This window comes from Schistocerca nitens, chromosome 8 (genome assembly GCF_023898315.1).
Source record: "Schistocerca nitens isolate TAMUIC-IGC-003100 chromosome 8, iqSchNite1.1, whole genome shotgun sequence".
In the NCBI taxonomy this organism is placed as follows: domain Eukaryota; kingdom Metazoa; phylum Arthropoda; class Insecta; order Orthoptera; family Acrididae; genus Schistocerca; species Schistocerca nitens.
In genome coordinates this window covers 550,034,439-550,057,050 of record NC_064621.1, presented here as the reverse complement: position 1 = coordinate 550,057,050, position 22,612 = coordinate 550,034,439, and the positions used below count along the sequence as shown (strand labels likewise).

The following is a 22,612-nucleotide window of genomic DNA, read 5'->3' as shown; positions in this document are numbered from 1 at the left end:
AAGTTCATAAAATAGAATGATACTCTAACTATTAAGATAGCTAAAGAGTATTTCTAGCTTGCAAGAAAATATTTGTACAGTTGTTTCAGTTCCTTACAGTAGTTTACAAATGAAGGGAGTCAATACAGCTTTTTATTACACCAGTTACTGTTTTATTATTGTCATTTTCCTGGTAGCAAATTTGTAACATTGCCAGTGACTCAGGCACCAAGTTTTTATTACACTTACAAGGTGTCAGAACTATGTTTTGGTACAACAGACAAGAATAAATTGTTATTAATTCATGTCCACTTGCATTGGATGCAACTGAGTATGTGTGGCAGAAAAAAATGGTAACGTTGTGGCCTATGTGGTGTGTTTCAAATGTAAGAGGCACTGAAATGAAAAACGAACATCTGCCACAATGGGAGCATGGAATGGTTCCATTCAAAATTACCACATGCGTTCAGACATTTATCCCATTGGGAGACGAGATGATCAGTTCCTGTTTTGTAGAATGTGGTTGGCTCCTGACAGATCCACTATTGCACCCCCTCTAGCAATTCCTCATCTGACTGAAACTGACTTCCACACACGATTTTCTTCAGGTTGCCAAAGATGTGAAAATCACACAGTGAAAGAGCCAGCCTGTACAGAGGACGTTGCATTGTTTCCCGAACAAATTTCTGATGTGTAGCCCTCGTGCATCGTAATACAACAGGATGCTCCCCTCCAACAGCATTCCAACAGCACAATGGCAGATGGCAAAGCCAACAGTGGAAACATCCCACATCTCCCCTGCCGAAGAAATCCAAAGCTGTTCACCCAACTTCTGGAGAAATCATGATGACTTTCTTCTTCAACTATTGGGGACCTCTGCTTGTCGAGTTCCTTGAGTGTGGAACTGCAATTAGTGTGCAGTGGTGTGAAGATACTTTGCAGAAACTGTGACATGCCATAAAGATAAAATGCTGAGGAATGCTATAAGATGGTTGGTTGGTTTGGGGAGTAAAAACCACAGGGTCATCAGTCCCTCAAGCTATTGGATGGAATCATCCTGTTGCATGATAATAACTGCCCCCACACTGCCAATTGGCTAATTTGGTTGGGAAACACTGCAACATTCTCCATGCAGCCTGGATTTTTCACTGTGTGATTTTCATATCCATGGAAATCTGAAGAAAGACATGCATGAGCGTTGGTTTCAGTCAGATGAGGAAGTGCAAGACTGGGTGTGGCTGAGGATCTGTGAGTGGCTAACTATGCTCTACAAAACAGGAAATGATCATCTCATATCCCAGTGAGATAAATGTCTTAACACGTATGGTGATTATTTTTGATTGGAACCTTTGCATGGTGCTGTTGTGGTGGGAGTTGTGTTTTCATTTGACTGTTCCTCGTCTAACAGAAAAAAAGTAATATTTCATGATTTTTTACCTTGTCCTGAGAAATGATTAGAATAAAATTTGAGACAAACATTAAAATTGTACATTGACTATACACAGAAACACTGCAGCATTTGTAATACGAGTATCAGATACACAGGTACACTGTCATCTTATTTGCTCTAATACTGGTGCACTGTTCCCTAAGCTAATGGGAGAGAGAGGGGGGGAGGGGGAGGGGGAAGGGGAGAGGGGAGAGGGGGAGGGAGAGGGGAGAGAGAGAGAGAGAGAGAGAGAGAGAGAGAAAGTCGCATGGCAGGTGAAATGGGTGGTGTGAGGGTGTGTGTGAGTGTGGATACTTGGATACTGGAAGGGGACAAGGGAGAGGGATGATGACATGGTAATGGGAGAAAATAGGTGGCCTCTTTTTGTTCACAAAACAAGATAAGTAACACTAAAGCCCATTGAAAAGTGTTACTGTGACATTTGAAATTGTGTGAAATTGATTAGGGTACAAGGGAACTCATCTGCATAAGCCATACAAAGAGACATCATGTGTATGGATACTTGGGTTCATCTTACCTAGGGAGGCACTTCCAGACTTCTAAAGACTGTCATGTTACTCAAAAGTCCCACACTGTCAGTAAGTGCCTATGCTATAAGAAAACTTTCAGATGTGAGGGATACAGGTCAAAAATTTCCAGTCTGTGAAACCTGCATTGGTTTGTTCATACTTCAAGAAATTTAATCATGAGTCAATCAACCATATGTGACCTAGACAAAATTGTGCCAGAAGATGGAATTGTGCACATTACCTTAATACGTATGTATAAATAATAATGAATCTAAATTCGTAAGACAAAGTTCATGAGCTTTATTAACAACAAAATGCACCTAACATTATTCTCAGGCACAAGAATATGCCTCAAATATCAACTGTCTATAATTTGGAAACCAACTCACTTTCTTCTAAGTGACATGTCTCTCCCAGATGAAGACACTGTGGAGACCAAAAAAGAAGCAGCCATATCTCTGTGGAATGTTAATCATGGTCTTCAACAGTTTCTCTTCCTGAGTAAAAAAGGCAAAGTTAAGTACTGCCAAATGAAAAGCAAAAAAATATCTTTATGGATTTGATATTACACGATCACTGGCAGTGATTGTTTAAATGAATACTTTAGCCAATTAGTGGAAAGAGAAAGAAGAAAAAGAGAGTAATTTGATTAGATAAACAATGTGCAGTGGCACCTCACATACACTTTCATACAGCGTATGTTTCACAAAACCTTAACCTTTTTCACATAGATTTTTCAAGAAAATGTGCAAACAGCATCTAGTCTAGGTTTGTCACATGTAGGCATTATAAAAATGTGTATGCAGTTATTACATATCAACAAGTACAGATAGTTGAATCAAACTAAAAGAAAGACTATATTGGTAAAATAATTGCAGAGAGAGAGAGAGAGGGGGGGGAAGAGGGGGTGGGGTGGGGGGTGGGGGGGGTGGGGGGGGGGCACAGCACAGCACAACCTCTCAGAACATAAATTGCCAGAAAATCGTATGTGCTATAAGTATGAATTTCTACCTAAAAGGCCATTGTAACCAGTGATAAAATAAATAAAACAAGATATTAAATAAAAGTAACATAATTCCGTGTATACATTCCTAATTATTAGTTTTTAATGATGCATAAACCTATTTCAGATTTCTCTTCCAGTTTCTCAGAGTTTTGAGGGACATATGCACAGTGAAACTATGGCCTAAGAGCTCCATGCTATGAATGAAAGAATAGAAAGTAATTTCCCTCATATTTGCATTATTTGAATACAGGTGCAGAGTCAGAATTTCCTCAAATAACAGTATAGCAACACCATATTGGGCATCACATAAAACCACTAAATGTATTCAGCTATTTAACATTCAGTATAAAATAATAAACAGATAATTAAAATACACCATCATCAACAAGACAAAACTGTAAGGAAGAATATTAATTTAGTTAAATGGTGCCTTGTTTTAAAAACTAAAATCTAGTACTGTCATACTGATACTACAGTTAAACAACAAAGGTCACATGACAAAAAATAATATCAGTACTGTGTTTAGGATGAAGATTAATGTGTTAACAGTTTGTTTCTAAGCTATAGATGTGTTTAGCAATATAAGCACTTGACATTTGGGTTTTGGAACTGCTGTTCATGTCGAGAAGCAACTAAGCCTCTGGAAACTGTTTTGAATGTGAAGGTCTACAATTTTAATTTATGTTTACCTGTGTAAGTACTTAAAAGTATTATGCACTTTCAGAGAAAATGATAGGTACACATTTCTAATGCACAGAAGGGCAAAGTGTTGAATATTGTCTGGAAAACACTATTATATTACATGATTACGTTTATTTCTATATTCTATTAGACTATGATAATTGTGATGGGACCCAAAAGGATTCAGCTAACAAGTAATACTTTGCCCAAACATATACTGGCACATTACTATATCTTACTACTTAACTATCAGTATTTTTCATCTAGGATGCTTTTATTGTCATTGTTAAGCATAATCCACCTTTCAGAAATTTTCCAATAAATTACAGTATAATTACCATATTTATTTACAAGAATTAGGTGTCAACAAATGATACGGTTTTAAAATCTATAAGACTTACATAGTGCCAAATCAAAGGTTAGTGCTGATAAAGAGAAAATAGACTTTCTCATTTCGTTAAACTTCAGGTTTAAAGTGTTTCATAAATTAAAATAACACATGTAAGATTTTTTATGTAGATACAATTATATATCACCTAAATTTTTTTGTGTGTTAAATCTAACAGAAAATTTTTTACCCCCTTTTCATTCTCATTCCAGTAGACACTTACTTTTCAACTGAGTGAATCTGAAACGATTGTTTCATTTATTATTTTCACATGTTTCTAATGAGATATTACATTGATTTTTTAATATTTTATGGTGTGTGTGTGTGTGTGTGTGTGTGTGTGTGTGTGTGTGTGTGTGTGTGTGTAGCTTGTGGTGATCCGAAGTTGAATGTGAAATTCTGCACTAATTATTTAACAAGAGGGTATGCCATAGTTATTGTATTTTTTACGTTTATTTCTTCATAGTGTTAATTTCTTAAATTTGCTATAAGTATGTAGAATATTTTAGTTGGCATAAGATTTTGTATGTGGCTGTTGTGATCTAATGGGTAGATTAGGATGACCCCCCTGTCCATTCACCCTGCTATCAAATACCGGAGTCTTTCTCGGGAGTGAAAGGTGGCCTGAGCGATGGGTGACCCTTCCCTCCTACAGCTGTGCCAGAAAAAGAGTCGACTCTCCCTGCAGTCAGGCAAATAGCCTGGGCAGAGGTTTTGCCACAAACTTTTTAAGATTTTGTAGATTTCAGGGGAATTCTTTATTATCCTCACATTACCCTTCAATTTTTATGTCCCAGATGCTCTTAGCCATCAAACAATTTCTAAGGCAGTAGCCTTGTCTTACGTATACCTTACCTAGGCTTTGCGTAGTCACTCTTTTACAGCACTGTATTCTAATCAAACACAGTACATACAATAATTACATTACATATTTTACACCCATTTTTCAAAAATCTCACAAAATAATGATAATGTATTTATATTGTCAACATATCACAGGATATCAACACATCAGTTCACCAACAGTCGAAGAAGTTAAAAAAATTTCTCACAAATTTCTAATCATTCCCATATCCTTTCCATAGGGATCAACAATATGGATTAAACAAGCAATGGGTATGAATCTGTACAAGGTTATGTACATAATCATACATTTCATGACAAGAAAAATGTGGAGAAAACCAAGCACAATCCTACTCCTAATAATGCATTTTGTATGCAAAGAACCTTTTTTTTTAAAAAAAAAAAAAAAAGAAAAAAAGAAAAGTAGTTAGTGCCATTTAAAAAGTCTCATTCTATAAACATTTTCTGCAGAAAGAATACTGCGTTGATGAAAAAATAGTTACATTTGACTGCTATCCCAGTGGAGTAACGTAGTTATCTTCTTCATAGTTTTATATTGAAGCAGCTTAAAAAACATTGAAAATTGCTCAAAACATTTACTGAAACTATTGAAAATGTCCATTCTCAAAGGGAATAAATTGCAACATTAGAGGAAAACATGACTCCCATTTTGCTTGGAAAAATGTGGGGAAATGCTGACAGTACATTGCAACAGTACAAACTCATAATGTTGGAAAATAAATAGAATGTTGAAGTTGGTAGAAGGGCGTAGCTGATAAAAACAAATCTGGATACAATCTGTGAGTAGAAATAAAAACTTTACAAATGAAGTATAAATGAGGGGGTCAGAATAAAAATGCATAGAATTTGGCTGTTACCACTGTCAACTTCTCTCTCTCTCTCTCTCTCTCTCTCTCTCTCTCTCTCTCTGCCTATGTCTTTGTGTCTGTGTCTACAGTATAAACAGGAGTTCTTAAAAATACAAATTTTGGAACACAAAATTTGGTATTATGGTTGCAACAGTACTGAAGTATTGTATAATAGCAATGGTTGGTGCTTGATAGAGTATATATAATATTTTGTTGAAATTTGGTGACTTCTGCCAATTTACAAGTCAGAGTCTCAGACACAATGAAATAATACTTGGATAGTATTGGTATGCATTATAGCCGTGAAAAAATTCTCAGGTAGTCTATTAGGAGCTGCATTTTCTCCATTATATTCCATATAGCAGATAGTGTGAGAAGCAAATATACTTTGCTTGTGTTCCATAACCAACAACTGAACAAATGGTAATCTTCGGTCAGAAGAAGGGTGACTGAATTGTTGTTATGGTCCCCGTTGTGTTGCACACACATTCTGTAAACGAATCACTAGCAGAGATAGTAATCATTTACCAGACAGTAAAATTAGTTCAATAGTTTCTGATAAAAAGTTGGACAAAGAAGTAAATGTTAAGATAGTATATTTGAAAAGGTTTTGTATGTAATGCGCTTTATGTTGAAAGGATTTAGGCCATACAATATGGCAAAATAAGCATCTGTTTCTAAGAAAAAGAAAAAAAATAACAGTGTATACATTATCCATAAATAATTAACAAGTCAGTTGCATTAGATTTCAGAAAAAAGTAAGTTTCTCACTATGATAAAAGCTGGTAGGTCTTATACTGTATGAGGTTGAGGGTAAATCAAAAACCTGCATGTGCAGGTTTCTGTTGGAGTTTTGGAATTGACAGAATATAGTGCTGGCCAAAATTAATCAGATATTTCTAGTATACAGACTGGAAGTCAGGAGCAAGCTCTAGATTTCAGGTCAGGAATGAGCACATGGCACCTTGCTGCCAAGCAAATTATTTTCAGAATCTTCTCAAAATGCCCACATTGATGAATTGAGTAGGTGGCCACCTCTGATGACAACTCACAATGTGAAATGTTCAGCTCATCAATTTTCTGTCCTGAGCCAAAACAATGAATGTATACCAAAACTGTAAAAACAGTGGAGACTTAGCATACCATGCAGATCAAGGGGCGTGTAACACTCAGCGAATGTTGCTTGGTAGGACATGGTAATGCTTACAGACAACTCAGCACATGACAAATTTTCTGCTGACATTATGCTGGGATATGGTTTTCCATCAATCCTGTAGTTCACATCTTGCTCGCAAATAGACTTCCGCATTTTTCGTGTACCTGAAAAGATTAGGAACAGTCAACAGTTTCCTGTAGGGACAGGAAAGTTTGTATGACATACCCTGGGTCCAGTTGCGGTCAGCAGAAGTCTTTGACACAGAAATACAAATATTGATCCCACAGTATCAAAAATGTCACAATTCTTTAGATGAATGTGTTGAGATATGTCTACAGTTGCCGTCATCTTCCAATAAATTTTTCCACATAAAAATGCTTTGCTTTTGTTTAAAGTTCTGGGGATGCACACTTTCTGGATGATCTTAAAACTACTACTGAGAAAAAAATAATATAGTACTTTGTAGTGTCATGATGATAAAAACCACATTTAAACTGACAATGTCAAGCCTAATGTAAGTTGAAAGCAAATTTAAGAGCCATAAAAATATATTATTTGTTAACATTGGTTATGATATAGGCTTACTTCCAGAACTGATACATACAAAGAACAAATAGTGAAAATGTACTACAAAATAGCTTTATATTGTCCAAACAAATTCTTATGGTTTAACGCTATACAATACTCTTATATATGCACAGCTCTAGTTAAGACACAATGGCATTACTATTCTATAAATATAAGCTTGAGTCTTTCTAGCAAGTGACCATACCAGAATCACATCTTATTGTCAAATACTTGTGTACACCTATGATAAAATATGTTAACAAACCACTTAATGCATTATACACAACACCATTCTTGTGGTGATGTAGATGATGCAGTGGCAACAGAATAAACAATTCAGTCAGTTTGCACTGGGACACACTGTATAAAAGGAAGGGCCAGTAATTGCTGTAGGGGTACAATACTGAACACACTGATCTAAACTGACAAGCTTACAGGAATAATTATTCATATTTGCACTCTTCCAATACAAGATTTTAGTGAAATCAATGTTCGACAGCTCAAAAAAAAAGTAAATTAATAAATTTTGGAACAATTCTTTGTATTTCATGTAAGTAATTCATGCTCACTCTTATTTGTGCCTACAAGCCTGTGTGCTGTTTTAAAAATAAAATTCAAACTGTGAATCCCAGCTTCAGTTAATAGCTTCCAAATCTGAACATTTGATCCTTTACATCATTTTTGTTTAGCTCAAATGCACTGGTATTTGCAAGAGAACATTCTTATAAAAGGATATTATTTGATGGTTAATGATACAACTTTATTTTAATGTGATTCATGATTTTATTTCAGAGGGCACATAAATGTGAATAGTATTCCAATAGATTATTTGGGAAACAAAAAGGACTAGCTGTTAAAATATTTATATGGTGTTTATGTGAACTCTATCTTTTAATTAGCCCTTCAAGGAAAATACAACCAACAGGCCTTGTGAAAAAATATTGTAGGAATCTCTTCTCAATATGAACATGTCACTGGTAACTAACCACGTACAGCCTGAAAGATCTAACAGACAAGGCTGCAGACATTTAATGTTCCATGAATCATCTGTTCTGATGTTTGGAGAACATCACAAATGAGATTCTCTTACATTCAGACTCATTTGTGAAACAGTAATGCTGGTATTGTAGGTTATAAGCCATATGGAATACAAAACTGCCAAATTGCAACTACAACTGTGATTCAAAATTAATCTTGAAACAATACTTTCTGTGTGTCATGCCAGAGGTGGATATTTTGCTGTAGAAACATGTTTTATTTCACATACTAGACTCAGACCTTCAGTTAGACACCACTATAGTTGTAAAGGATTTAGCAAAATAGTTGCAAAGGATTGGAAACAACACTGTTGACTGATACAAAGAATTACTCATTTAACAACATAAGACGCCACACTGTTTCATAAATAAAAAGAACATTCACTGAAAATTACACTCTAAGCCATCTTTTAATAAGCAACAATTCTAATACCTATGGAGGCAGTCTTGGCCTATTTCAAACACTTATTTTAGTAAACTTAACAATAACTTAGTGCTGCAATGGAAATGACACAGAAACAAGTGAGGAGAAACAGGGCAGTGAATTATGGTATAAACCTCGGACACATGATTATGTGTATTTCACTGATACATTATAACACTCAGTAGCTTTTGATCTTCACACCACGTTTTAACTTGCTTATGACAAAAGTAAGAGTTGATAATTGTGATAACATAGTCAGATGTATTTCATTAACCTGCCAATGACATTAACATCATACAGTATAATAAGTTAATGGTGTCAACAAGTAACAAGTGCACTATTTACATACATAAAAACGAATCTAAAATATTCTGGGTGGATGTCACAGCTTTTTGGCACAATATCTACTTGTATCTCTACATCCTCCTCCAGAAGGCAGCATAACATTTCTTGAACCATTCTTGGGTCATGACAATCATCAGTCCTACATAGAGAAAGAGGACAGCATCATTAACTATACGAGAACGTAGAAGCTTTACAGTTCCAGCATATTTAATAGGCTACAGAATTATCTGAAGATAAACTGCTTCCTGTTTTTATCATGGGTATTTTGATTCAAATTACAAAAGTTTTCTTGATATATTGTGGTTATAGTTCAGCCAGCCACTGTATGATAAGCAACTGCTCTACGTCCTTCCCATAACACAGCCAACATTTGTTCATAATGACACTGATTTGGATTAAATTGTATACGTCCAATTTGCACCTTGAAGCAGTGATAGATAAGGATTGCATTAAGTAAGATAGTCACCACAAGTGACTTATTATATGGTGCCACCCCCCTCCCTTCCCTTCCCCTCCCCTCCCGATCCCCTCCCCATCCCTCCCCTCCCCTCCCCTTCTCCTTCATACTGTTTCACCTGAGGTTGGTTGTACTAATAAAAGTGATACACACTATAATATAGATCTTGCAGTTGGATGTTGCTCTCATCTTGGTATGCCAAGCGGTGGCTTCTCACTTTTTCCTTAAACTGCCCCTGTGCGATTGGTGACAGAAAATATAGTGTTACAGAGACATTTTATGTTGTTTGTATTTTTACTGTGAGTATACCACAGGAAACTGGTAAGAATTGATATTTTTATGTCCTATCGAGAGTAACACATTCTTGTGTCTATGGCAGTGAGTGGCAACAAAAATGCTGCTAGGCAATGCATCACTTCAGACACAGAGTACATAACAATGTATTCTGTTTTGGATTGAGAAATAAGTGGGCTTGCAATTTGAATATCATTTTGCACTTAATGAGTACCTTATTAGTCCATTCGTAATTATTATGATCAGTAGTGGTATGTTTCAGCAAACAATGTCAAATTTGGTCAACAAACATTTTCATCATACAGTACACTCGATTTTATGAAGTGTTTTGATAATATCATACTTAATTCCTCAGTTTCTGTTGCATTTAATGGTGTTTGTGTGTATGGTAAGAGAAGTATGAGCGAAGGGTAAGTGAAATAAAGCATATAAACTTTCTAATCAGCCCAAAGTTTTTAAATGATACAGCAGACTTGTCACCCTTTTGTTCTAGTTTATAAACAATTAATTTCATTCTTCTGCAGAAATCTGTAACATTCAATGTAATAGGCTCATGACGACGCAGAATCGGAGGTATTTTGCTTACATTCTAGTGATATTTCATAGCCTCCATACTGTAGTTCGGCAAGAAATCACCTACGAGTATACTTGTTCAGAATGTTCAGACAGCTGCAGTTAGACATCCAGTCTAGTTATATATCACTGGGTAGAGTACAGTACTTCATTACCAAGTGAGGGAATCCCCTGTGTGCTGAAGGCAGAGCCCAGGTTGCTGGTGCAGGGCTGCCAACTGTGGCGCACCTATCAGGCAGGCAATGGCACTGGCTGCAGGTGCTGCCGCTGTGCACTCTGTCGGCGCAGGTCGGCGCGGATGACTGCGGTGATGACAGTGCCGACCACCAGCGTGATGCAAAGTGCACCGTTGGCCCACATGTCGCCCGCCAGCTCGAACAGCCACGCGTAGAAGAGCGTGAAGGCGATGCCGAATACCTGCACCGACGCATTGAGCATGCCGGCGGAGGTGCCCTCGGGCTCGGGGTAGGTCAGCTCTGCCGCCAGTTCAAAGCCGACAGGTAGGTAGCCCGTCATGAAGAACCTGTACACATGGGTGCACAGCACCACTCCCATTAGTATTTACAATTTCACTGTCCAGGATGTTAGAGATACTACATGAGATACATGTTGATATAACTTCCATATAAGCTGCAGTCTATATCTATATCTATATGCTGGAAACAACTGTAAAGTGTTCACAACTGTGAAGTGTGTCCAGAATGAACTTCCACTGCAGCAGAGTGTCTGCTAATTTGAAACTTCCTGCCAGATAAAAACTGTGTGCTACATAATGGAAGATTCATTCAGGAAACAATCTCTAGGCCATGGCTAACAATTTCTCCACCATACCCTTTCTTCCAGGAGTGCTACTCCCACAAGGTGTGCAGGAGAACTTCTGTGAAGATTGGAAGGTAAGAGAAGAGGTTCTGGCAGTAGCAAAGCTGTGAGGACAGGTCGTGAGTCGTGCTTAGATAGCTCAGTTGACAGAGCACTTTCCCACAGATGGTAAAGTCCCTAGATCCGAGTTCAGACCCAGCATACAGTTTTAATAATGTGCCAGGAAGTTGCAACTGTAAAATCCATGGCAGACAGTACTTGCCAATGTACAACATATCAAGGTCCCTTGCGGTTCCATTTGCATATGGAGCTCAGAAAGAATTAATGCTCAAATGGGTCTGTGTGTGCTTTAATTAGACTAAATAAAGACAATATGGGATATAGTGAAGGAAGAGACTGGTAGACCCAGAGATGAAGAGGAGCACCTAGCATTAAGAGTAAAAGGTACAGAAGTAACAGACATGTGCAGTGTTGCTGAACCTTTCAGTAAGTTTGTGGGGTGGCGGGTGGAAAATTTATATTATATATCTTCTATTGTTTGTTTGCTGTTCTCAACACAGGCTCTCTAACTACAATATTGGCAACCAGAAAGTGATTAGCAAAAACCTGATGCCTGCAATTAAAGTTCACTGTGCCCACTCTGATGGAGAACAAAATTTATTGATTATTGAAGTTCATTACTCTGATGATTTAGGATGATGTCTGGAATTCATAGAAAATGCAGTTTACTATAACAATTTTCAATATATTCTGAAAAACAGCAAAGCGTAAAATTCCAGACAAATGATTACCCATATCAGCTATTGTACTACCAGAGCTGTTCAGAGTCTATTGCGTGGATCCCATATAACGAAACTGTTCAATAATCGTTATCGATGTGAATGTTCAAAGTGAATGCTCACCAAAATTTGATGTTAATACTCATCAGACACCATGCTAGTAATGGTAGAAAGTCTATCCTGCGGCGACACGTGAAAATGACATACGCAAACTGAGACTAAATCACTGGAGTCGTTCCGTAATTAACACTTTACCCCAATGGGAACTCATATGTTAAGTGCATTTCGAGTTACGTAATATGGCATCCAAGGCTGTTCCTGACAACTGCACAAACGCAACGTGGCTTCCGACACGGGAGTGCGTGCTGATACGAATCTAGAAGAGAACTGTGGCCTTACTCTAGTTTTTTTTTTTCTTTATTGATTTTCAATTCCCCCCGAAGGGGACGGGCTGGCAGCAGCTTACTACGCCACTCTTCAGCCTACAGACTTTTATTTAAAAAAGGAAGAAGAAAGAAACAAGGAAAAACAGGCGATAAAATGGTGATTTAAGGTGTAAAATGGCGTAAAAATGCGGAAAGTTAAAACAGAAAGCAAAAGGGGTTGGCAATGTTGATAAAATACACAGGAATCAGACAAGTAACATAGTAGACACACAATTGAAAAGCATGGCGACAGTCTGGTTTCTGTTCGCAAGAGATAAAAAAAAAAGCACACCCAGCGACAGTATGATGGCTGTTCACTACACTTCCCAAAAGACACAACACGGAGCACGCACTGGAAAAAAAAAACACTGTAAAACACTGCACGAAAAAGGCGGCGCGAAGATGGCACTCCCGATCCAAGGCAGATGGGGGGGGGGGGACCTGGAGTAGGGGGAAAAACAAGGAGGGAGGAGAGGAAAAAACGAAAGGGGGGGGGAGACCTTACTCTAGCTGACACACTCATATTTATATAGCCGCGGTGCGGACCGCCGAAGGCGCAGCTGACATTTGCCTTACTGTCTAGCCGCTGGGCTAGCAAAACGCCACTTCAAGTTACTAAATAATTAATTGCTTCATTCGCTGAAGGCCAATGAAGCTCTCTATTTAATTGTGCAATCAGCACACAGGTAAGTATCTATTATAAAATTTTAATGTGGCTAGGTTAAATACTTTTGGCGAGAGAATTATTTTAGTTGTACTGCACGCAATAGATGAGCTCTGAACTTGCCCTTTGGAGAGACGCTACAGTAATAGTTTTATAGCTACCCTTTTGAAACTTCTCACATCTTTGTTGTTATAGCGTATCTCCATTTTACTTAAATATAAACATCCTAGCTTTATCTAATCATTTGCCTAATCTACCTCGCTTCCGAACTTTTAGGACACAAAGACAGAAAATCATGAATTTCAACCAAAATGTTACTTTGTGAGATCCAGCATGCTGTTTCCATTAAACTACAATGAAAAAGGAATCCGAATATAAATTTTGAAGTTTCTAGCTCCTTCCTGTTGCGCCGATGATTTTTACGTAAAACGTCCAAATTTCAAGAACTGTTTAAGTTACCAAACTGAAACTTAACACATTATTATTTTAGCATCACTCCTGATCTGCTATTAACTTTTCAGTTTATTTATTTTATTTTTAAGGTATTGCGCAACATTCGTGATGTCATAGCTAATTACAGCGGACTAGGCTGTCACACAATGGAAAGCATATGAAACTTATATGGCATGAGTAGGCTGTTTCCCTACAAGTTCTTCATGACTTTTACTGAAAACGTGGAGTTGCCAGTTTCAGTAGATGCTGCCATGGAATATCTTTGACTAATCACTGCAAATAACTACAATAATATGAGTATGACCCTTACAACACCAGTAGACGTAATTTCCACCACAAAAATTTTAAAATAAAAAAATTCTAGTGGCTACAATAATATACCGATAAAGTTGATTAAACAGTGTACCTCTGAGTTTACTGACAATGTAATTTATTTGTGTGACCAGTCTTTCAACAGTGGAACATTTCCTGAATGGTTGAAATATATTGAAGTTTAGGCTTTGTATCAGAAAGGAAATATAACAATACCATCAAACTTCTGTCCAGTTTCATTTTTGCCTGCATTCTCTAAAATTTTACAAAAGATAATATACAATCATTATTTTAACCATCTGACCATGAAGAAAATACAAATCAAGTCACTATTCGGACTACTGAAGAGTCCTGATATTGAGAAAGCTATCTGCACATGCAGTGAGGAAGTACTTAATTCATTAGACAATAAATTACAGGCTACAGGTATATTTTGTGACCTGTCAAAGGCATTTGACTATGTAAATAAAAATATCCTTTTAAGTAAATTATAATATATTGTTGTAACAAGAAATGCTGAAAATGATTCTAATCCTATGTATCTGTCAGAAAACAGTGGGGTTCAATAGGAGAGAGATGTGTATTAAGGAGTGTGCGATTTGCAGGGGGGGGGGGGGGGGGATGGGGGGGGGATTTCCCTCCCTCTGCATCAGACCATTCCCTCCTCTGGCTTTAGTTTATGCATCCCAACCTGGGATGTTTATTTCCCACGCACTGAAGTAAAACTTTACGTATAATTTAAATTTCTGGAGCCGAACACTGAAAGTTTTTTAATACAGTCTTACTATTAATACTATTAATATGTTTGCTTATTAATTTTGAAAAAGTGTTATGTAGTAGTTAAGCATTTCAAAACAGTTAGAACTAAATCATCATTCTCATGTTGTCATTGTTGCTTTCGTCTAAGGTGCGTCATCCCGTTTACTTGCGGGCTTGCGAGGGAAGTAGTGTGGCAGTCATACCACAGCAGTCGTGCCGCAGAGTTGGGTGAGCTGGGGGCTGGAAGTCCCACCCCGGGCCCTGACACAGGGTGGTGACCGGCCCGGTACCTGTGCGAACATTTACCGTTAGGCCACCTTTTGGCAACGGTATGGCGCGGACTAACGCGCCTGGGACGAAAGCACAGATTACTAAATAACGCACCATTGTCTGCTTCCAGTTCCTAGGATACTATTTCGTGGACCTTCTTCAAATACTCTTGTCTTCCACCAACGTTTTCTTTTCCTTTGGTTTTCATTTCCGTTGTTAGCTGCATGTGCAAGTACCAAGTAGGCCGCCACTGCGATACTTTATCATTCTTTATACTGCAAGACCGACACACGTGTGGCACAAATTCTGTTGCTTTGGTATAAATTAACCTGCTGCATGCAACATACGCCGCAAGATGTTGCCTGTTGTAGCATGCTACAAGACGACGCACGCCACATTTACGTAGCATGCCACAATGTTGCAAGACGTCGCCTCAGCGTAAACGAGGCTTTAGAGCCAGGTCTGTATTGTATGGTGGATGTGATGTGTTGCGTACGAAACTAAAACCAGCAATCAGATCCAAACGTCGTGGAAAACTGTGAAGAGGTGTCATCCTGCAACAAGATAACGCTCACCCACATTCTGCCAAACTGACAGCAGACGCAATAAAGCAGTTGAGATTCGAGGTGCTGGAACATCCACCATACAGTACAGACCTGGCTCCAAGTGATTTTCATATGTTTGGACCCTTAACGGAAGCACTACAGGGAAGAAGATTTGAAAGTGATGAAGACATGATTGCTGCAGTGCAAAATTGGTTACAGATGCAACCGAAAAACGTATTTTCTGATGAAATAAAAAAAAAAAATCGGGAAAACTGCATTGAAGTCCAGGGAGGTTACGTAGAAAAATAACGCATGTTTCAGTTTTCTATCATCAGAATAAGTACAGCTTTTCACAAATGTGCCTTTACTTTTTGAATTCCCGTCGTATACCTGTATGTAGATGATTTTGTAAATAAGCTTTACCTATAATTTACTTTTAAAGATATAATAAGGGATGGCTTTTCTGATAGTGCATACGCGTGAATAGTGAGTTTCGGCATTAACATCTGTTTATAAATAACTGTTTAACCATGGGTAACGCCACGGTCCAAGCTAGTAACATATGTAATTATACTAACCCCCTAAGACATCTCCCCCCCCCCCCCCCAATGTTCTGTCTTAGGGCGCTTACTTACTCATGTGTATATCAATGACCTTTCATCAGTAACATTACCAGATGCCAAGTTCTTGCCAGTACGCACCTAAAATATGGCAACAAGCAGATAGAAGAAGTTGAATATGTTAAATTCTTGGAACTGCAGTTCGATAATAAATGCAACTGGCAGGGGCATTCCCCAGAACTGGCGAAGTGCCTAAACAAATCTTTATTTGGTATGTGACTGTTGTCAGACATAGGTGATATAAAAATTAAAAAGTCAGCATACTACACTCACTTTCATTGTATAATGTCATACGGGATTATGTTCTGAGGTAACTCATGTAGCCAAGCTAAGGTTTTCTGAGCTAAAAAATGTGCGATACGAATTGTTTGTGGTGTAAAATCAAGAACGTGCTGCAGAAGGTTGTCTAAGGAACTGGGGATGCTAACTACTGCTTCCCAATATATTTACTTGCTAATGAAATTTACCATTAAAAATATATCTTTTTTTCAAACCAACAGCTCGGTTCATGGAAGCAACACTAGAAATAAGAATAGCTTTCACAAAGATTTAAAGTCACTAGTTCAGAACGGTGTCCACCATTCAACAGTACACAATTTGAATAAGTTGCCAGCAATGATTAGAAGTTTAGTTACTAATAAACTTCTATTTGAGAAGAGTCTAAAGGATTTATTGGTGGCCATCCTTATAATCAGCTGATGAATTCCTTAGCAGAACTGATTGGTGAGTGTGTGCTTTATCAATATTACATAATGTGAATATTGTGTACAGTCTGACTTCTGCATAAATTTTGTGCAATCATTCAATCATGGTAAATAAGTGCTATAAAATGTTTTTTATTTTATTTAATGATGTGTGGCTACAATTGCCTAAGAATTATAGGCCCCTAAATGTACTGGACATCTAATACTTGATGAACAGCTTAGTAGTGCACTTACAAATTATGAAGTGACGTTTGCGTGTATTTCGCCTCACAATTTTGTGAATTTTAAAAGCATAAATAAAATTAACAGTTAAATCGTTTCGATTGTTTGGCGTTCTTACTACGGAACTACTGTGCTCATAAAGGGTAGTTTCATATCGAGCAATGAACATAATTAGTTTTTGCACAAGGTTTACTATTGTCTTTTTTTTCTTTCATTACCCTCACTGCGAAGTTTAAATTGTTGATGTTAACGAAATAGCTGACAGGCAGTGGCATAATAGTCCAGTCAGTGAAGACCGGAAAGGCTCGTATGTGGTAAATAATTTGTGTAGTTGCAAATTTCTGTGCAGCGGTAGGAAGTATAGAACCTCATACTTAATTTTCTTTTTCTATCTTCTGTATGCTGTGTTTAAAATTTGTGTCAAGAGACAGAAGACCAAAGAGTCCACTAGTGATATTTAACTTGTTATAATAAGCTCGCTTTTAAATAAAGGAAGGTGCTGTCTTCACTTTTTTCTGCGAGCAGGTAGGAGAAGCCTCCCAGTTCTGTGCTATTTTTCTTGATCCAGCTACCATTGTGTAAGCATCAATAGCTTAGCCTTTCATTAAGTAATAATATACTGAATTCATTGAACGTTTATTTGACCATCCATGTATGTTAAAGCTATGTAAGTATCAACTTTCCATTACAGATGTTACGTGAAAGAAGACGCAAAATTTCAGACGTGTGACTTATTCACCATTTGCGTAATATGAAATGCTAATTTATCATATCATTCTCTTTTATTGTGCACCAATGAACCTTAGAAACGAAGTCCAACATTTAATTAACCATACAGCATAACTTGATTGACCGATTGCGTTATGCATATACTTTTCAAAATTATGACAGACCACGTCTTTAACTTAGTGAATTCTTTCACCATGAGCCTGAGGTGGACTATAATGATTAGTGCAGCATTTTTTGTGAGCAATATTCTCTGTGAAGGGAAACCTTTCCAGAAAATTAAGTGGTAGACCCAGAGGAGGCGAAAGTAATTATAGTATTTATTCTTTATTTCCTTTATGTTCCTTCCATCTTTCCCAGATAGCGGACAACACAGAATGAGCGGCATGAACAACATACTAAAAATCCTGAACAGTTGGGGCGGGGTGGGGGTTTGGGGAGGGGGGGGGGGTTGAGTGAGTGAGAGTGTGTGAGAGTGTGTGTGTGTGTGTGTGTGTGTGTGTGTGTGTGTGTTCAAAAATGGTTCAAATGTCCCTGAGCACTATGGGACTTAACAGCTGAGGTCATCAGTCTCCTAGAACTTAGAACTACTTAAACCTAACTAACCTAAGGACATCACACACATCCATGCCCAGTGCAGGATTCGAACCTGCGACTGTAGCGGTAGCACGGTTCCAGTCTGAAGCGCCTAGAACCGCTCAGCCACTCCGGCCGGCTGTGTGTGTGTGTGTGTGTGTGTGTGTGTGTGTGTGTGTGTGTGTGTGTGTGTGTGTGTGTGTGTGTGTGTATCTACATCGATACTCTGCAGATCACACTTTCGTTTCTCCCTGTGTAGGTTGGCGTCAACAAAATATTTTCGCATTTGGAGAAGAAAGTTAGTGACTGAAATTTTGTGAAAAGATTCCAACGCAACGAAAAACGACTTTGTTGTAGTAGTGTCCATCCCAAATCCTGTATCATGTCCGTGACACTCTCTCCCCCATTTTGCATTAATATAAAACGTGCTGCTCTTCGTTGAACTTTCTCTGTACTCCGTTAATCCTATATATGTTTGATCAATTTAGTATGTTTTTCTTGAATAACTCGGAAACCGCGGTCTCTGCCGAAGAAAACGCATTACAGTTCAAAATTAAAGTACATTAAATTTCATACAAAAAAGCTCCTACTCATTTTTCTCCAGGGCTAATAGTTTGCTCTAAGAGAACGAGAGAATATTGAAAGTCCGCAGCTCGTGGTCGTGCGGTAGCTTTCTCGCTTCCCGCGAACCGGTTCCCGGGTTCGATTCCCGGCGGGGTCTGGGATTTTCTCTGCCTCGTGATGACTGGGTGTTGTGTGATGTCGTTAGGTTAGTTAGGTTTAAGTAGTTCTAGGGGACTGATGACCATAGCTGTCAAGTCCCATAGTGCTCAGAGCCATTTGAACCATTTAGAATATTGAAAATCTTAAATGAGATTTTCACTCTGCAGCGGAGTGTGCGCTGATATGAAACTTCCTGGCAGATTAGAACTGTGTGCTGGACCGAGACTCGAACTCGGGACCTTTGCCTTTCGCGGGCAAGTGTTCTACGAACTGAGCTACCCAAGCCATGTCTCCACAATATCCTTTCTTTCAGGAGTGCTAGTTCTGCAAGGTTCGCAGGAGAGCTTCTGTAAAGTTTGAAAGGTAGGAGGCGAGATACTGGCGGAAGTAAAGCTGTGAGGACGGGGCGTGAGTCGTGCTTGGGTAGCTCAGTTGGCAGAGCACTTGCCCGTGAAAGGCAAAGGTCCTGAGTTCGAGTCTTGGTCCGGCACACAGTTTTAATCTGCCAGGAAGTTTCATTGAAAATCTTGCCCAACGTGCATGCACTGTATCTTAGGTTGTTTTTGCGGGCCAATTTGAGGTTGTTTCCGGCCTGACAGACTACAAATATTCTGTATCAAATTGTTCGTCTCGTCTTCCTCTGCACCACTGTGGTTCGGTGTAAGCAGTTATCGCTTTCATCCTGTATCGCTCGATTCCTCACTTAATACTGTTTCAGGAACATTGTAAGTCGGAGTCGGCGAGATAGTTGAGATTAAACTGACATCTAGCTTCAAATGTCTTCCAGTTCAGGTGTTTCTGCACCTCTGTCGCTATCTTGTGGCTGTAACAAACCTGTCAACTCAAAAGACAAATGCGTTAGTTTACTCGAAGCACAAAGCGTGGTTTTCAGAGTAGCTAAAGTGAACTCTGTAGGTCTATACACTTTGCGATAGGAAGATGGCAGGTGACGGACGAAACTGGTAATTTCCTGTTGAAATTATGTGTATTGTTGAAGGGAAGGTAAAATGATCGCAAAACAAGCATCTGAAAGACCATCGACGTCTCTAGTATGACCGAAAAGTCATTCTTTCCAAAACTTGTCTCAGTTCGGGTTGCCCTTCTTTGCAATAAGCTCAATATCCCTTGTTATTTGTATTTGGTATGGGTCTCATGCACTTGACCAATACTCTTGAATATATTGCTCAGCTGTTTTGTAAACAATCAGCTTGTAGATTGTTTGCGTTTCCCCATTGTTCTACCGACGAACCTAAGTCTCCCACCTGTTTGACGTACGATTGAGCCTATTTGATGATTCCATTTCATATCGCTGCGAACCGTTGCACCCAGGTATTTGCAGGAGTGGACTGATTCCAATTGTGGTTCACTGATATTGTAGTCATAGACATAGATACTGGTGGTGGGACGGAGTTGACATCCAAGCTGGTCCCACACATGTTCTATCAGGGACAGATCTACTAGTCACGGGGGTACCTGACCATCACGCAGACAGTTCGGCATTTACCATGTGTTCACGAGTACTGTCCTGTTGAAAAATGGCACGACAGTACTACTGCATGAGAGTTAATACATATGGATGTACGAGGTGCATTCAAGTTCTAAGGCCTTCGATTTTTGTTCTCCGGACTGGAAAGAGATAGAAACATGCGCATTGTTTTAAAATGAGGCCGCGTTCATTGTCAATACGTCCCAGAGATGGCAGCACCGTACGGCAGATGGAATTTTACCGCCAGCGGCGAGAATGAGAACTGTTTTAAATACTTAAAATGGCGACGTTTTCCTTACTTGAACAGCGTGCAATCATTCGTTTTCTGATTTTGTGTGGTGTGAAACCAATTGAAATTCATCGAAAGTTGAAGGAGACATGTGGTGATGGAGTTATGGATGTGTCGAAAGTGCGTTCGTGGGTGCGACAGTTTAATGAAGGCAGAACATGGTGTGACAACAAACCGAAACAACCTTGGGCTCGCACAAGCCGGTCTGACGACATGATCGAGAAAGTGGAGAGAATTGTTTTGGGGGATCGCCGAATGACTGTTGAACAGATCACCTCCAGAGTTGGCATTTCTGTGGGTTCTGTGCACACAATCCTGCATGAAGACCTAAAAATGCGAAAAGTGTCATCCAGGTGGGTGCCACGAATGCTGACGGACGACCACATGGCTCCCTGTGTGGCATGTTGCCAAGCAATGTTGACGCGCAACGACAGCATGAATGGGACTTTCTTTTCGTCGGTTGTGACAATGGATGAGACGTGAATGCCATTTTTCAATCCAGAAACAAAGCGCCAGTCAGCTCAATGGAAGCACACAGATTCACCGCCACCAAAAAAATTTCGGGTAACCGCCAGTGCTGAAAAAATGATGGTGTCCATGTTCTGGGACAGCGAGGGCGTAATCCTTACCCATTGCGTTCCAAAGGGCACTATAGTAACAGGTGCATCCTACGAAAATGTTTTGAAGAACAAATTCCTTCCTGCACTGCAACAAAAACGTCCGGGAAGGGCTGCGCGTGTACTGTTTCACCAAGACAACGCACCCGCACATCGAGCTAACGTTACGCAACAGTTTCTTCGTGATAACAACTTTGAAGTGATTCCTCATGCTCCCTACTCACTTGACCTGGCTCCTAGTGACTTTTGGCTTTTTCCAACAATGAAAGACACTCTCCGTGGCCGCACATTCACCAGCCGTGCTGCTATTGCCTCAGCGATTTTCCAGTGGGCAAAACGGACTCCTAAAGGAGCCTTCGCCGCTGTCATGGAATCATGGCGTCAGCGTTGTGAAAAATGTGTACGTCTGCAGGGCGATTACGTCGAGAAGTAACGCCAGTTTCATCGATTTCGGGTGAGTAGTTAATTAGGAAAAAAATCGGAGGCCTTAGAACTTGAATGCACCTCGTAATATGTCGGTGACGTACCATTGTGCAGTCGGACTTATACCTCAATCACTAAACTGTAGTCATACCCGGTGGCTCCCCACACCTTAACGCTAAGAGTCCATTACTTGTCGCCGGGCAGCAAGGGCAGATGTGAAGAGATCATAATATGCTTGGTGCACAATATGGCGATACTCCCGTGTGATGGTCAACACTTGACTCTTCGACCATACCCACACTGAGGCCTCTTTCGTACACTGTCAGGTACTGATAACGCAGTCTCAGCACTCAACATGTGTCAAGCTTGGTAAAAACACTAAACACGAACAATATTAATGCACTGTGGTTGTCGTCCTACCTGCCACAGAGAATAGCAGCTCTTATCATTTACATACACGCCAGTGGTGCGCACATGCACGAAGTTACACTGACATCCAACCATGTCTTCTGGATGCTTGAGTTAGTCAGGAAGTGTATTTGCCATAGCGAATTAGCGGTAGTCTGTTTTTCGATTTTGAACTGTGGCCTTATGCTGTGACTACTTCCATAAAGTCACGGCT

The 22,612-nt window shown here is 39.1% G+C and overlaps 1 protein-coding gene across 1 annotated transcript in view; it reads right to left on the bottom strand.

The window, feature by feature from the left end:
- Positions 1 to 9,816: 9,816 nt before the first annotated feature.
- The window catches only part of LOC126199670 (feline leukemia virus subgroup C receptor-related protein 2), a 745,948-nt gene continuing 733,152 nt past the window's right edge, over positions 9,817 to 22,612 (bottom strand). The window contains exon 7 of the mRNA XM_049936597.1: positions 9,817 to 11,101. Coding sequence (XP_049792554.1) covers positions 10,810 to 11,101 — 292 coding nt within the window. The 3' untranslated portion in view covers positions 9,817 to 10,809. The remainder of the gene's footprint in view (positions 11,102 to 22,612) is intronic.